This window comes from Somniosus microcephalus, chromosome 7, assembly GCF_052327205.1.
Source record: "Somniosus microcephalus isolate GS21.2 chromosome 7, FLI_Smic_1.0, whole genome shotgun sequence".
Taxonomy (NCBI): Eukaryota; Metazoa; Chordata; class Chondrichthyes; order Squaliformes; family Somniosidae; genus Somniosus; species Somniosus microcephalus.
In genome coordinates this window covers 65,323,090-65,340,153 of record NC_140993.1, presented here as the reverse complement: position 1 = coordinate 65,340,153, position 17,064 = coordinate 65,323,090, and the positions used below count along the sequence as shown (strand labels likewise).

General features: G+C 45.2%; 1 protein-coding gene across 1 annotated transcript in view; it reads right to left on the bottom strand.

Moving 5' to 3' along the window:
* LOC147114673 (ALS2 C-terminal-like protein) overlaps positions 1–17,064 on the bottom strand; it is a 98,492-nt gene that overhangs the window by 75,493 nt on the left and 5,935 nt on the right. Inside the window, exons 2-4 of the mRNA XM_085993936.1 lie at positions 15,769–15,897; positions 2,428–2,538; positions 907–977 (exon numbers count right to left, since the gene is read on the bottom strand). Of these exons, the coding sequence (XP_085850062.1) occupies positions 907–977; positions 2,428–2,538; positions 15,769–15,897 (311 nt within the window). The remainder of the gene's footprint in view (positions 1–906; positions 978–2,427; positions 2,539–15,768; positions 15,898–17,064) is intronic.

The window sequence follows — 17,064 nt, the reverse complement described above, 5'->3', positions numbered from 1 at the left end:
AAGCAGGTGGCAGATCTCAGTGACCACCTCCCTTCTGAATCGCAGCCTCCGAACACACTACTCCTCAGACATGTTCAGATATGAGAACCTGGGTGGGTAAGGCCTCCTGTGCCGACGCCTGTTGGCCCTTCTCCGTCTGGCCATGACTGGCACTCTCTCACGGCGTCTCTGAGCCCTTTGAATGCAATGGAGATGCCCAACGTTTCCACCCATTGCAGCCCCCATTATATGTGGTGACTCAAGGCTATGGCACTGAAAGTTAAATCCAAGTGCAAAGCTCTGGCCTGAAGCCAGAAGTACCTGTGCGAGCGCTGAGTCAAAATAGAAAGCTCTCTCCCTTTGTCTCTCTCCAAATATCCGTTTCTCACACAGAAGGATTGGCACAAAATGGCTGCCACTTATAATGCAGGAGGAATCCCCTTTAAATAGCGCCCCCCGCGCTCCGGAACCGTTTCCCTCTACCAGTCACTGGGGGCGCCAGGCGCACTGAAGTTCCGGTTCGGGGCACACCAAGGGCGTTGCACCATGAAATGATGTCAGGATCTGCGCACGCAGCTGAGCGGGCGCTGCGGTTTAGCGCCGCTGCTAAATCTTGAGTGAAGTTGGCAAGAGGCGCAGATCGCGCCGCGCCCGGGCGCTAGCCGCTTAGCACCCCACTTCTCCTCCTCCTAAGGCGCTAGCGGCTGGCGCTAACAACTGAATTTCTAGGCCTATACGTTTACCTTTACTGTACACACAAGGGGTCAAGACAGCTTTTTGTAATGTTCCAAAACCCATTATGAAACTTTCACCCTCGGATACCATAGAACTCAACTAGTCTTTGGAATGCTGAGCTGATTCAAGTTAATGTAAACCAAGGGTGAAGTTCCCAGAATGCTGGACATGATGTATATAATTCCTGCTCACTTTTCAGAGCTCGTGTCAACCATTGCTTCCACCCACAGCGTGTCAAGCTTGCAGCTGTTACTTTCAGAACCCTAGGGAAAGAATGGAAAAAGTAACAGAGTAAAGTAAGTAATTCCACAACAAATAATGCCAGAGGCACCAAGTAGCCAAAGAAGTGTCTGAGCCCATAATCTAGGACGGTACTTGAGTACCGTCAGCCTTGGGTCAATGGTAGCACTCCCACCTCCGAGCCAAAAAGCTGTGGGTCAAGCCCCCCTCTGGACACTTGAGCATATAATCTAGACTGATACTTCAGTGCCGGACTAAGGGAGATGACACACTAAACTGAGGCCTCTTCTGTCCTCTCAGGTAGATGTAAAAGATCCCATGGTACTATTTGAGAATGGACGTTTTGGTCTCCTAGATAATATTTATCCTTCAACAATATCACAAACATAATTTGTTTCTTTGCTGTTTGTGGAACTTTGCTGTGCACAAATTGACTGCCACTTTTCTCTACATTACACCATCCTCCTCCAATGCCTCTCTCGATTGCCCTCAGCTTGGTTCCATTCAATTCAATCCAGTCGTAGCCGGAGAATCTCATCCAATTGCTTCTCCTCCCACTTCTGCACCATTTCCTCTGGAGTCCTCCAAGGATCTAACTTTAGCCCCTGCTTTTTGGCAATATTATCCAAATACACATCGGGTTCCACGTGTATTCTGACGACACCCAACTCTACCTCCCCATGACCTCTCTTGACGCCTCCGCTGCCTGTGTGTTGTCAGACTGCTTGCCTGACATCCAGTACTGGATGAGCAGAAATTTCCCCCAATTAAATATTGGGAAGACCAAAGCCATTGTCTTCAGCCCCCACCATAAACTCTGTTCCCTAGCCACTGATTCCATTCTCCCTCCTTGGTCATTGTCTGAGCCTGAACTAAATGTTCTTAACCTTGCGTCCTATTTGACCTGGAGCCGAGCTTCCGAACCCATATCTTCTCCATCACAAAGACCGCCTACTTCCACCTCTGTAATATTGCCCATCTTTGACCCTGCCTCAGCCCTCTGCTGCTGAAAACCTCATCCAAGCTTTTGTTACCTCCAGACTCTACAATACTAACGCTCTCCTGGCTCACCTCCCATCTTCCACCCTCCATAAACTGCAGCTCATCCAAATCCTGTACCCTAACTCGCACCAAGTCCTGTTCATGCATCGCCCCTGTACTCGCTGACCTACATTAGCTCCTCCTTATGTTCAAATCCATGGCCTCGCCCCTCCCTATCTCTGTAACATCCTCTAGCCCTACAAGCTATGAGACCTTTGCATTCCTCCAATTCTGCCCTCTTGTATAGCCTCGGTTTCCAGTGGAAACTATCTGAACCCTTCGATTAGATTCCAGCCTGTAACTCACTCCCAAGTACTCAATATTCCATATATTTGTGTGCTCTCCATTCCATTATTTCCAAACCAGAGCACCAAATGAGATCGACAAATGAAACCATGTTTTCTTCATTTCCCTGAATGCAGAGCCCTTTACCTGAATGATCACCAGACTGTCGTCAAAGAGCAAGAGCCTGGTATCTCCGCAGGAAAGTGGAATGTTTTTACTGTCTTCCCGAAGCCGACGCTCTGGCAGAAACAAGAGGTCCTAAAAAGAAAAGAATTGTGTGTAAGCCAACGTGGAGACAAACGCTGCAGAAGAATGTACGTGGATCAATCCCATATCATTCTCAACATGCCACCACATGTACATCATGGAGTATGCTTTTCCCCATTGCCCCCTTCTCACTGGAAGAATTTGACCTTTTATGGGTACGGTTCCATGGGTCCCATGAACCTCAGGTACTGAGCCATTCATCACGGGGCGAGGAATGAATTCTGACGCTGCGCTGTCAGTCTCACTGATCCTCGTGGTTCCAAAGTGGGTAAATAACTCAAAGCATTTTAAGTCAATGCCTCTGTTACCCCCAGAATCGATTATTCCAATGCTTCACTGCCTGTCCTCCCATCTTTCAACCTCCATCAACTTGAGGTCTTCCAAAACTCTGCTGCCCGTAACCTAACCCGTGCCAATTCCTGCTCACCCATCACTCGTGTTCACTGACCTACATAGGCTCCCAGTCCACAAACACCTCGATTTAAAATTTCTCATCCTCGTATTTAAATCCCTCCATTACTTCACCCATTCCTATGTTTGTAACCTCCTCCAGCCCTCAGAGACCTCTGTGTTCCTCCAAATCTGGCCTCGTCAATCTCCCACTTTCTTCACCCTACCATTGGTGCCCATGCATTCAGCCATCTAGGCCCAAAGCTCTCAAATCCCTCCCCAAACCTCTTCACCTCACCACCACTCTCTCCTCCTTCAAGATGCTGCTTAACACCTACCTATTTGACCAAGCTTTTGGTCAGCTCACCTAACTTCTCCTTCTTTGGCTCGGTGTCAATTATCGTCTGATTACACTCCTGAAGATCGAATGGGTAAATTAATAAAAAGGGGTTTTCCAGTCCAAGGGGAGGGAGTTCTCCATCAAAGGCAGCTGTGTGGGACGCACCATGGCCACAGAACAGGAAATGAGATGGGTGGGCTGCAAGCATCCGCTCCCCCAACTCATTAACATGTCACCATCAGGCCTGCACCTGTTGCAGTGTAGGCCATGCTTGGCCTGCCCCCACCTCCCCTCATCCTCAGGTAGACCTAGAAATTCTAGGGTGATGTCAAGGGGGCAGAGACCTGGTGTTATGGGTGTCAGCCCCGTTTTATCCTGACCATTGCACTCAGGGCATGGATGTTTCTGGGGGCAATGGATAAGGAAGTTGATCCTATACAATGTAGCACACTTCAGCAAGTAAAGCTAGAGAATAAGTAGATTGGGAAGTGCATGGTGTCATGCATAGTAGATGTATAGTTCGGGCAAGTGATCTGTTGCCAATCACTCTGGGACCAGCAGTTTTGTTCCCTCAGGGTATGAAGATTAAAATTTGGGCAGCAAATCACACCATGCAGTGTGAATGCAGACTTCACAGTACTCAAATGTCACACCTTGCCAAAAGATTTGCCGAACTATTAGTACGACACACATCAACAGGATCTTGACGTACTGACAAGTCCAAATATAGGAAGGTTGTGTAAAAAAAGGGGGAAATGATATTTTAATACCTTGTGATCACTGAGTACTGCATCTGTGAGCCTCCGACACAAGTTTGTCAGAATCTGTCTACTGACTCATATCGTTTCTGGCAGAAGTTCCTGCAACTTTCTAATGCTCAACAATTAATTAGCATTGAATTGAATTTTTCCCCAGAGACAGATATTTTACAAGACTTCAATAGGCAGTTTGGTCCTATATGATGCTAGAGCTCCCTGGATGACAAAGGACATAGAGGTTAAAATAAAACAAAAAAAAGAGGTTTATGACAAACGTCAGCTATAGAATATAGTAGAAAACCAGGCAGAATACAGAGAGTGCGGTGGGGGGGGGGGATTGAAGAAGGATACAAAAGAGCAAAGAGAGAGTATGAGAAAAGATTAGTGGGTAACATATAAAGGAACCCAAAAATCTTTTACGAACATAAAATTAAAAGGATAGTTAAAAAGGAATGGTGGGCCGATTAGGGACCAAAAAGGAATTCTTCTCGTGAAGGCAGAGGGTCAAAATGAGTACTTTGCATCTGTCTTCACAAAGCAGGATGAAGTTAATGTCACAGTAGAGGAGGGGGGAGTAGAGATATTGGATGGGATAAAAATAGATGGAAAAGAGGTGCTAAATAGGTTGGCATCACGCAAAGTTAACAAGTCACTCAGTCCAGATAGAATGCATCCTAAGTTCCCAAGGGAAGGCAGGGTGGAGATAGAAGAAGCTCTGACCACAATCTTTCAATCTTCCTTGGATATGGGAGTGGTGCCAGAGGACTGCAAACGTTACACCCCTATTCAAAAAAGGGGAGAGGGATGAACCTGGTAACTACAGGCCAGTCAGTCCAACGTCTGTGGGGGGGAAAGTACTAGAGACCATTGTCAAGGACAAAGTGAATTCTCACTCGGAGCAGCAATGGGTTAATAAGGGCCAGCCAGCACAGATTTGTTAAAAGCAAATCGTCTGATTAACCAGACTGAGTTCTTTGGTGAAATAACAGACAGGGTTAATGAATGTAGGTAGTGCATTTGATGTTACATATATGGACTTATAAAAGGCATTCAGTAAAGTAACACATAACAGACTTATTCAGAAAATAGAAGCACAGTGGTAGCTTGGTACAGTGGTACATAATTGGCTAAGAGATAGGAGGCAGAGAGTAGTGGTGAACGGATGTTCTTCTGATGGGAGAAAAATATACAGTGGGGTCCCCCAGGGGTCTGTATTAGGACCATTGCTTTTCTTGTTATATATAAATGACCTGGACTTGGGTATGGGGAGTACAATTTTGAAGTTTGTGGATGATACAAAACCTGGCAATATAGTAAATAGTGAGCAGGATAGTGACAGACTGGTGAAATGGGCAGATGCAATTTAGTGCGAATAACTCGGAAATTAGGCACTTTGGGAGAATCAACAAAATATAATCTAAATGGTACTATTTTGAGCGGGTGCAAGAGCAGAGGAACCAGGGGGTGCATATTCACAAATCTTTGAAGGTGGCAGATGAAATTGGTAAGACAATTATGAAAGCATAAGGGATACTTTGCTTTGTAAATAAGGGCATTGAATACAAAAACATGCTAATCCTTTACAAGTCACTGGTTAGGCCTCAGCTGGAGTATTGTGCGCACAATTCTGGGAACTACACTTTGATGAGGAACTTGAATCACATGGAGAGATTGGAGAAGCTGGGATTGTTCTCCTTAGAGCAGAGAAGGCTAAGGAGAGACCCAAGAGGTATTCAAAATTATGAGGGGTTTTGATAGAGCAAGTAGGGAGAAACTGTTTCCTCTGGCAAGCATGTTGATAACCAGAGGTCAAAGATTTAAAATAATTGGCAAAAGAACTAGAGAGAAAACGAGGAGAAATTATTTTGCAGAGGATTGTTATGATCTGGAACACGAATCTGAAAGGGTAGTGGAATCAAATTCCATAGGTGTTAGATCCGTGTATTTTGATGTTGTGTGTCCTTCAATAACTAGACACGAGACTGCAGGGAACAATCAACAGGTATTTACTGGATGAGGGTTACTCTAAAACTAAACGTACAGATCCCTACTCAGGGTTTATATACAGGTGTGGTCACTGCCGGTACACAGTATACAGGAGCTGTAAAAAGTAGTTCTCCCCTTAAAGGTACATACACTACAATTCCTCCCCTTTTAGATTGACAGTACCATAACATTCATTTAACAATTAACACTTTTAACATGCACATTAAATGAAAATAGTCCATTTATAAATTCAGTCTTTGGGGCGGCTTCCTGATCCTTTCTGGATAGCGCCTTTCCTGAGTGTCTTGTTCTTGGTGCGGAGGCCCCCTGTCGTCAGTTTGTTCATCAGCTTCCGATGCTACTGTTTCTGGGGTAGATGCTACCTGTATGTTGGGTTCATCACCAGGTGCGCGAGACATGGGGTTGACTCGTTCCTGTGACTCTAGGATCTGGTCGACATGGCGTCTCACAATGTTCTCCCCAACATCCACTGTGTACATTAGTGGCCCCTGCCATGTGCATATCGTTCCTGGTTGCCATTTCTCTGTTCGGTAGTCGCGGGCCAAGACTGGTTGCCCTACATTGAAGCTCCTTGTCGGCTTCTCATTGATGTGCTGGAATTGCTTATTCTCAACATCTCTTCGTACATTTGGTCTGAGCAAATCCAGACGAGATCTCAACCTTCGGTTAAAGAACATCATGGCCGGGGTCTGGTTGGTGACTGCATGTGTCGCATTTCTGTAGGCTAACAGGAAATTGTCCACTGGCCCTTACTGCTTTCTTAAAGGTTTGTACGAACCTCTCAGCCAATCCATTTGTGGCTGGATGATACGGGGCGGATGTGTAATGCCTTACCCCATTCCTTTTCATGAATCTTCGAAACTCTTCGGACACAAACTGTGGTCCGTTATCAGAGCAAATCTGCTCTGGCAAGCCGTTCCTGGCAAATATGGTCCGTAGGACTGCAATAGTTTTCTCCGTGGTGGTGGAGGACATTTTGATGACCTCAGGCCATTTCGAGTGCGCATCCACAGCTATTAAAAACATTGAGTCCATGAATGGACCAGCAAAATCAATATGCACCCGTTGCCATGGAGATGAGGGCCACTCCCATGGGTGTAGAGGGGCATGTGGTGGTGCATTTTGGACCTTCTGGCATCCTGAGCAGCTCTTTGTCAGGTCCTCGATTTGCTGATCGATCCCCAGCCACCACACATAAGCCCTAGCAAGGCTTTTCATTTTCACCCCTCCCAGATGGCCTTCGTGAAGCTCATTTAGCACTCTCTCCCTTAACTTGGGTGGAATTACCACTTGGGATCCACACATCAAGGTCCCCTGGCATACTGACAGCTGTTCTCTTCTGGATGAGAATGCTGGCAACAGTGAGTCGCCATGTGTTGGCCATCCCTTCACCGTCAAGTCATATACCCGAGACAGTGTCGGGTCATTTCGGGTCTCCTTCTCTATATCAGCGTTAGTTACTGGCAAGCGTTCAATTATAGTCGAATAAAATATTTCGACAGGGTCCACTGCAGGTGCTTCCTCCGCAGTAGGCAGTGGCAGGCGTGATAGCCCATCAGCGTTTCCATGCTGTTTCGTGCCCTTATACTCGATTTCATATTGGTTCGCCCCTAGAAAAAGGGACCATCTTTGTAGCCGTTGCGCAGTCATCACCGGAATGCCCTTCTTTGGATTAAAGATGGAGACAAGTGGTTGGTGGTCAGTCAGCAAGGTGAACTTCTGCCCGTGCAGATAGTGGTTGAACTTTTTCACTCCCCACACTAGGCTGAGGGCCTCCCTGTCAATCTGGGCGTAGTTACGCTCGGCTGAGGTTAGTGACCGAGACGCAAAGGCTACCGGCCTCTCCGAGCCGTCCGGGAACTTGTGCGACAGCACCGCTCCAATGCCATAGGGTGATGCATCACACGCCAACCGAATTGGCAGTGCTGGTTTGAAATGAGCCAACACCTCTTTTGATGTGATCAATTCTTTACACTTCTGGAAAGCTCGTTTACATTCGTCATTCCACTTCCATGGTACCCCCGTTTGCAGTTGGGTGTTCAGTGGGTGTAGTACTGTAGACAAATTCGGCAAGAACTTATGGTAGTAGTTCACCAGCCCGAGGAACGACCTCAGTTGTGACACATTTTCCGGTGCTGGAGCCTTGACTACCGCCTCAATCTTTTCAGGGGACTTATGTAACCCCTCTTCATCAATAACGTGGCCACAATACGAGATCTGCTTATGGAAAAACTCGCATTTGTGGCGATTTGCTCGGAGCCCATATTCCTTCAATCTAGTGAGCACCTGCTCCAGGTTGGCAAGGTGAGCACTGTCATTTTTGCCCGTGACCAGGATGTCGTCCAAATAACACTGGGTCCCTGGAATCCCTTGCAGGACTTGATCCATTGCCCTTTGCCAAATAGCCGGAGCTGATGCTACCCCGAACACCAGCCGGTTGTATTGGTAGAGACCTTTATGAGTGTTGATCATGAGGTACTGTTTCGAGGCTTCTTCTACCTCCATTTGCAGGTACGCCTGGGCCAGATCAATCTTAGTGAAGCGTTTCCCTCCAGATAGCGAGGCGAAAATATCTTCAATCCGCGGAAGTGGAGATTGTACTATGTGAAGGACTGGGTTCACTGTCACCTTAAAGTCCCGACAGATGCGAACTTTCATTGGTTCCCCAGGCGTGTTACTCAACGACCTCTTCATTACAGGAATGATGGGTGTGGCCCACTCACTCCAGTCCACTTTGGACAGTACTCCTGAATGTTCCAAACCTTCCAGCTCTGCTTCGACGGCTGGGCGGATCGCATAAGGCACCGGTCTGGCCTTAAAAAACTTTGGGCTTGCATTTTCCTCTATTTTGATCGTCGCTGTTATGCCTTTTAGTGTTCCAAGTCCCTCCTGGAACACTTCTTGTGCGTCAGTTAGCATTTTTGACAGTTGTCCAGGTGTGGCGTCGTCATCCTTTTTGGCATCTACAGTCAGTGCTTGTATGGAATGCCAATCTAGCTGTATCTTCCGGATCCATTCACGTCCTAGTAGTGGTGGTCCTCCATCTGGCAATACATATAGGTCCATTGTTGGTGTTTCCTTACCGTTATATACAACGTTCACCCTTATTTTTCCTTTGGGGTAGACTTTTTGCCCCGTGTACGTCTTCTAGACAATCTCTATCTCTCAAGGGTATATGTGAGAATAGCCGCTTGTAGTCCCTTCGGTTTATGACTGTTAGGGCTGATCCTGTGTCCAATTCCATTTTCACTTGGACTCCAGCTATCTTGAGCGTGACCCAGATAGTTTGGTGATCCTCCATTTTGATCACCTTATGTAGTTTCAGACAACCCAGCTCCTTGCTTCCGGAGTCTGTATCACTTTTCTGTTCGTCTGAACTACTCTCCGTCACCTTATGTACCTTCTTGTACTTCTCCTGTGGAGATTTCTTGCTGCTGGTTTTCTTTCCCGACCTGCAGACTCTTGCTATGTGTCCTACTTTTCCACACTGTCTGCACACTTTGTCCTTGAACCAGCAATCATTATGGTCGTGTGTTGTTCTGCCGCAGCGATAGCACTTCACTGTTCCATATGACATTTCATTTGTGCCATATTCTTGTGGTCTCCGTTGTATCTCTGCAGCGCCCCGTGCGGCTGCTTCGTGTGATACTGCCATGCTGAAAGCCTTGTCCAGCGTAAGACCCTTTTCTGATAGAAGCCGTTTCTGGGTTCCTTCACTTTGAAGCCCACACACAAACTTGTCCCTTAAAGTATCTGCTAGTCCCGTTCCAAACTGGCAGTGTTTCGCTAGCTTGCGCAGTTCCGTTAAATACTCAGCATTACTTTCATCTTTATGCTGGTTCCTTTTGTGAAACTTAAATCTTTCTGCTATCAGCAGCGGTGTGGGGTTTAAGTGGTTCTGTAGGATTGACACTATGTTTCAAATTCTTTTCCACTGGCTTCTCTGGGGTTACTAGGTTTCACAGTAAGCCATACATTTTTGCACCCATGGAATTCAACAATACCAGCGCTTTCCTCTCATCTGGCACTTCATTCGCCTTGCAGTACACTTCTATGCGTTCGACATATGTCGTCCAATCTTCGACTTCATTGTCGAACACTGTGATACTGCCACTCTTCGGCATCCCTGGGTGTGGTTAGACTGGCTCAAAATGGCGTTTTCCCACACTTTCCCTTCTTGCGGCTCAAAATGGCGTTTTCCCGCGCTCTCCCTTCTTCTCCGCTGCGGCTCAAAATGGCGTTTCCCGCGCTCTCCCTTCTTCTCCGCTGCGGCTGCTCGGCCTTTGAACACCGGCTGCGCTCTGCGCATTTCCCTTTCTTCCCCGCTGACGCTGCTCGTCCCTTGAACACCGGCTGCGCTCTGCACGTTTTCCTTCGCGCCTCTCTCTTCTCCCGTCGACGCCGTTCGGTCCCGAACACCGGCCGCGCCCTGTGCGCTCTACCTCTCTCTTCTCCCGTCGACGCCACTCGGTCCTGAACACCGGCTGTGCCCTGTGCGCTCTACCCTCTCTCTTCTCCCGTCGACGCCGCTCGGTCCTGAACACCAGCTGCGCCCTGTGCGCTCTACCCTCTCTCTTCTCCCGTCGACGCTGCTCGGCCTTTTCTTGCCGTTGGTCGGCTCTAGCCGCCGCTGTCCGGGAAGGGTCTGCGCCGTACCTGTTGCCAGCCCGTTTCGCTGGACCACCGTGACTGGAGAACCAAGCCCAGCTCTCAACAGCCTCCCCTGCGATGCTCAAATCTCCGCTGGATGACTGGGCGGTTGCTCGTGGTCGGCGCCCGTGCTTCTGGCCTCAACTTTCTTCCACTGTTCTCCAGGAGCGAATCCCTGGGAGGTAATGCAGAGTTGCAGGTAGGTTTGAATCTGCCTCGTCGCCAATGTTAGATCCGTGTATTTTGATGTTGTGTGTCCTTCAATAACTAGACACGAGACTGCAGGGAACAATCAACAGGTATTTACTGGATGAGGGTTACTCTAAAACTAAACATACAGATTCCTACTCAGGGTTTATATACAGGTGTGGTCACTGCCGGTACTACAGTATACAGGAGCTGTAAAAAGTAGTTCTCCCCTTAAAGGTACATACACTACAATAGGAACTTTCAAAAAGAAATTGGACATGTATTTGAAGAGAATTTCAGTTCTGGGGAGAAAGCTGGGGTGTAGAACTCCCAGTTACTCCAGTGATTAAGCGGGACAGTGATTACCAAAAGAATCTTATTTGCCACCTTCCAGTTTCTATTCCTCCAATCCCTTTCCCAGAAAACACTTCCCCTAGACCCATTAACTCGATTGTGTTTCTCCCAATGGCACAGGCCGTGACCAGCTCATGTGTGACCTTGTGACCAGGGAATGGAACATTGCTTTGCATTAGAGAGAAAGAAAATAACTCACCGGAGTTTAAAAAAAAAAAGATTTGCATTATTTGAAAGTTGCAGTGATAGAGTAGGCTAATTCTAGAGAATGGGAAGTGGCAGTTGATTCAACAAGGCTTCAACCCCCAGCCTTGGATGCCATCCAAATGAATAGGGATTAGCTCATTTTACCACTGTGGTTCCTGATCTGAAATGCTGAGGACAACACACTGCTCCCCAGCTAAGAAAATGTTCCCAACGAACATCAAGTAATTCCTCTTTGGCGTTTCAATCTCCTAAGAAGGGCCAGCAATATCATCGTGTGGGATCCAGATTTACAATAATTGCTTCCAGTCTGTTTGGGGAGCGCTTCCGCACAACAGATTAGCAAAAAGGAAAGGGCATGGAATTGGAGGCAATATTGCGACATGGGTTGGAAATTGGTTGGGAGGTAGGATACAAGGAATATCCTTTGATAGGATGTGAAGTGGTGTTCCCCAGGGATCTGTCCTGGGGCATCAGCGGGGTGCTCCCCATCTATATCAATTTATTAATGACTTGGATGAAGAAAGAGAATTGTATTTTCAAGTTTACAGATGACACGAAGTTACGAGGCACAGTAAGCGGTGCTGATGGGAGCAGTTAAAAAGGGACAAAGACAGATTAAGCGAGTGGGAAATCTGTGACAAATAGAGTTCAATGTGAGGTCATCCACTTTGGATCCATGAAAGACAAATTGTAGTAGTTTCTAATTTCTGAGAAACTTGGAACTTTGGAGGAGCAAAGAGATTTAGGTGTCCATGTACAGTACATAAATCACTAAAAGCTAATACAGAGGTAAAAAACCAGTCAAAAAGGCTAATGGAATGTCAGTTTTTAACTCAAGAGGGTAGAAATACAATAGGGAGGCTGGAGTACTGCGTTCAGCTCTTGGCACTGCATCTCAGAAAGCATATATTGGCCTTGGATGGGGTGCAGTGCTGATTCACCAGTAGATACCAGGGCTAAAAAGGTTAAATTAAGAGTACAGGTTGCATAGACTTAGCTTGTATTAACTTAAGTATAGAAGATTGAGGGGTGATCGAAAAGAGGTATTTATGATAATAGGATTCAATAGGGTAGATGAAGCACAACAGATAGTAAGAACTACAAAAAGGGAGTATAAAAGAAACTTGCAAGGGATATCAAAATCAACACAAAGAACTTTTACAATTATATTACGAAAAAGAGGGTGGGCAGGAGCAATGTTGGCCCCTTGAAAACTGATAACAGTAATATTATCAATGAAAAGGAAATGACGGACATGTTGAATAATTACTTTGCGTCAGTATTTACAGTAGAGGAAGAGGATAGCATGCCTGAAATCCCAAGGAAACTAATATTGAAATCAGGGACAGGGACTCAACAAAATTATCGTAAGCAAAATAGCAGTAATGAAGAAAATAATGGCACTGAAGAGTGACAAATCCCCATCCCAGGATTTTAAAGGAAGTAGTTAATAACATTTCAGATGTCCTAAATATAATCTTCCAAAGTTCTCAATTCAGGAACCATCCCTTTAGATTAGAAAATTGCGCATTTCACTCTGCTATTTAAGAATGGCAAGAGAGGGAAAACAGGGAATTATAGACCAGTTAGCCTAACATCTGTTGTTGGGAGTCTATAATTAAGGATAGGGTGACTGAACACCTTGAAAATTTTCAGTTGATCAGAGAGAGTCAGCATGGATTTGTGAAAGGTAGGTCATGCTTAACAAACCTGATTGAATTTTTTGAAGAGATGACTAAAGTAGTGGACAGGGGAATGTCTACGGATGCTATTTATAGGCATTTGATTAAAGTCCCACATAAGAGACTGTTAACAAAGGTTGAAGCCCATGCAGCTGAAGGCAAATTATTGGCCTGGTTAGGAAATTGGCTGAGCGGCAGGAGACAGACAGTAGGGATAATGGGCAGGTATTCTAATTGGCAGGATGTGACTAGTGGTGTCCCAACAGGGATGTGTGTTGGGGCCTCAACTATTCACAGTATTTATTAATGACTTAGATGATGGAAAGTCATATATCCAAATTTGCTGATGACACAAAGATAGGCGGCAGTGTAAATGAAAGCATAAAATTACAAAGGGATATTGATAGATTAAGTGAATGGGCAAAACTGTGGCAAATTAATTTCAATGTAGGCAAATGTGAGGTCATCCACTTTGGTCCTGAAAAAGGATAGAACAGGGTACTTTCGAAATGGTGAAAGATTAAAAACAGTGGAGGGTCCAGGTACATAGATCATTAAAATGTCATGAACAGGTTTCAGAAAATAATCAAAAAGGCTAATGGAATGCTGGCCTTTATATCTAGAGGACTAGAATACAAGGGAGTAGAAGTCATGCTACAGCTATACAAAGTCCTGGTTAGACCACACCTGGAGTACTGTGAGCAGTTCTGGGCACCACACCTTAGGAAGGATATATTGGGCTTGGAGGGAATGCAGCGTAGGTTTACCAGAATGATACCTGGACTCCAAGGGTTAAATTATGAGGAAAGATTACACAAATTAAGGTTGTATTCCCTGGAATTTAGAAGATTAAGGGGTTTTCAAGATATTAAAGGGAACAGATAGGGTAGAGAGAGAGAAACTATTTCTGCTGGTTGGGGAGTCTAGGTCGAGGGGGCATAGTCTAAAAATTAGAACCAGACCTTTCAGGAGTGAAATTTGGAAACACTTCTACACACAAAGGGTGGTAGAAGTTTGGAACTCTCTTCCGCAAACTGCAATTGATGCTAGATCAATTGTTAATTTTAAATCTGAGATTGATAGATTTTTGTTTACCAAAGGTATTAAGGGATATGGGGCAAAGGCGGGTATATGGAGTTAGGTCACAGATCAGCCATGATCTCACTGAATGGCAGAACAGGCTTGAGGGGCTGAATGGCCTCCTGTTCCTATATTGCTAACTATTTCCTCTAGTGAGGGAATCCAGAATAAGGGGGCATAATGGCCAGGCCATTTAGCAGGGAAAGCAGGACATAAATTGTAGTAGAAATCTGGAACTCTCTCCTCCAAAAGCCTGTGAACACTGGGTCAATTGAAACTTTCAAGACGGAGATCAATAGATTTTTGTTGGGTAAAGGTACCAAGGTATATGGAGCAAAGGCAGGTAAATGGGGTTGATGTACAGATCAGCCATGATCTAACTGAATAGTGGAACAGGCTGGAGGGGCTGAATGACCTACTCCTGCTCTTATGTTCCTAAAATAGGTGGGGGAATGTACGTTGCAAATACTCTGGACCACGTCCAGATTGAAGATGCTGTATGAGCCAGCTGGTATTTACCTGTTGTTTTTCATACATTTGGATCAGTTGAGAGCCATGCTAGCAACATCATGGGGTAGAGCTTCCGCTAGGTTGCCCTGGTACCAGTTCACCCAGAATAGCCCGAACCAGCGCAAAAGATAGAGGAATTTTGGGCACAAGTTACGCTCAGTGCACATAGAATTTCCATGATCTTTCGCGCTGGTTTAAAAGACTTTGTGCTGGAAGCTGGCCCCACCCACAAAACTGGCCACGTGCCCAGTTCGAATTAATCAGCATGACGGCTTCCGCTAAATGCACCCATCTGCGGTTCTTCGAGGAGGTTCTTGAAAAGCTTTTTGTTTAAGTGTAAGGGCACCTTTTAGAAGCTTTTAATTATCAAAAAATATTTAATTTACTAAAACTGACCACTGTACATCAATGAAACGAGCAAATGGTTCTGCATAGTTTTTAAAGTAATTTTCAGTTATTTAAAATCGGGTTACCAACAGGTGGTGGACTAGACATTTATTATAAAAGCTTATTTTTTGTGATAAACCCATTTTAAGCTGTATTAATAAACTACACCAGGTTACCAATATATCAAGGAACGTTGTAATGTAGGAAACACAGCAGTCATTTGCACACACAGCAAGGTCCCACACACAGCAATGAAATAAATGACAAGATCATCTGTTTTTTAGGTGTTGGTTGAAGGAGAAATGTTGGCTAGAACACCACAAGAAGTCCCCTGCTCTTCTTGCCATGAGATCTTATACATCCACTTGAGAGGGAGGATGGGGCCTCGGTTTAACATCTCATTCGTAAGATGGCACCTCCGACAGTGCAGCACTCCCTCAGTACTGTGTCAGCCTAGATTATGTGATCAAGTCCGAGTTAGAACTGTGGGTTCAAGCCTCATTCCAGAGGTGAGCCAAGGCTGACACATACTTCTGAATTGGGTATTAGTGTTAGAACCATTTCAAGTAGCATGAATTAACGGTTTCTGGTTTAATTAAGATAATGGAGAAAAGGAAGGGGCAATAACAACTAGAAGAGCATTGAGTATAATGTGCTTCCTACTCACTGTTAACTTGCTTCCAAGAGAATTCCATAGGGCCTTGGTCAGAGATGCCACATCCAATGTCTGTCGGATCCATTTGTCCAGATCTATGAAGGTCGCAAGTGCATCCGTGATGGGTTTTGTCTCTGGCTTCTGGAAATGACGGAGAGGGAAAACCCCTAAAAAATTAAACTGAACTTTTAACTTCTTTAATATACTCACCACGCTGTGATATCACTGTCTGTAAAACACCACTGGTCTGATCTCTACTCCAGAAACCAAACCTGGTTCTGGTCTTCCAGCAGCCGAATCCATAAGAGATTTTAAAATGGAAGCAAATAAATATTTGAAAAATAAATATTTAAAAAGGTAACAGAGAGAAGGCAGGAGAATGGGGCTAAGTTGATAGCTCTTTCAGACAGCCTACACGGGCATGATGGGCCGAATAGACTCCTTCTGTGATTCTAACTTTGGCTAAAAGGTCCAAGTCCTATAGTGCAGGATGTCACCAAGATTGAAAAGTGTAGAAGAGAAGGTTAGATAAATTTGGAAGTCGTGGTCGGGGGCACCAAGCTTGGGTTTCACAGGCCTGTAGACTGTTGGATGAAGAATAGACTGAGAGGTAAGGAGTTCTTTAAATAATGATCCAAGGAACATAAGACAAGGATAGACTGAGAAACAAACAGTTAAGGTTGCTGTTCCCTTCTAAGGAGCACTTAGTAAAAGGTGGAAATCATTGTAGAATATTGGTGTATGCATTTGATATTCATCTGTCCACTATTTTAACTGAGGTATTAATTTATTTTAAATGAACAGGTTAACCTCAGTTAAAATCGCAGGCAGAGGAACTTAACGAGTTAAGCATTCATCCTCTAATATCAGACAGTCATTTCCATTTTACAATTACACAATCATAGACTTCCTTATTAAACTTGCTAACAAAGATGAAATAATGATTAGGGCAAGAGATTTGTTGTGGTGATTTATTTGCTGTCACTCAAATATGCTCAGAAATCATCATGCAGGAATTTTGATCTAAAAGTGGTCATTCATCTCATCTGTTGATGAGTCCAGGCCTCTGGATTACTAATCCAGTCAGATTTTATTGTTGCAACATTTAGCCTTACGTGTACAGGTTATGAAGAACACTGAATTACACTAGGCTAACAATGCACTTATACAGTATTACAGATACCGGTTGAGACTGAAACCTACTCAGGACAACACTTGGTCAGCAGATCCAAGTAACACTGCCAACTCCTCGTCACTCTCCGACCAGAAACAACAAGAGTGCTACTCGTGTTTACCTACACATGTGCA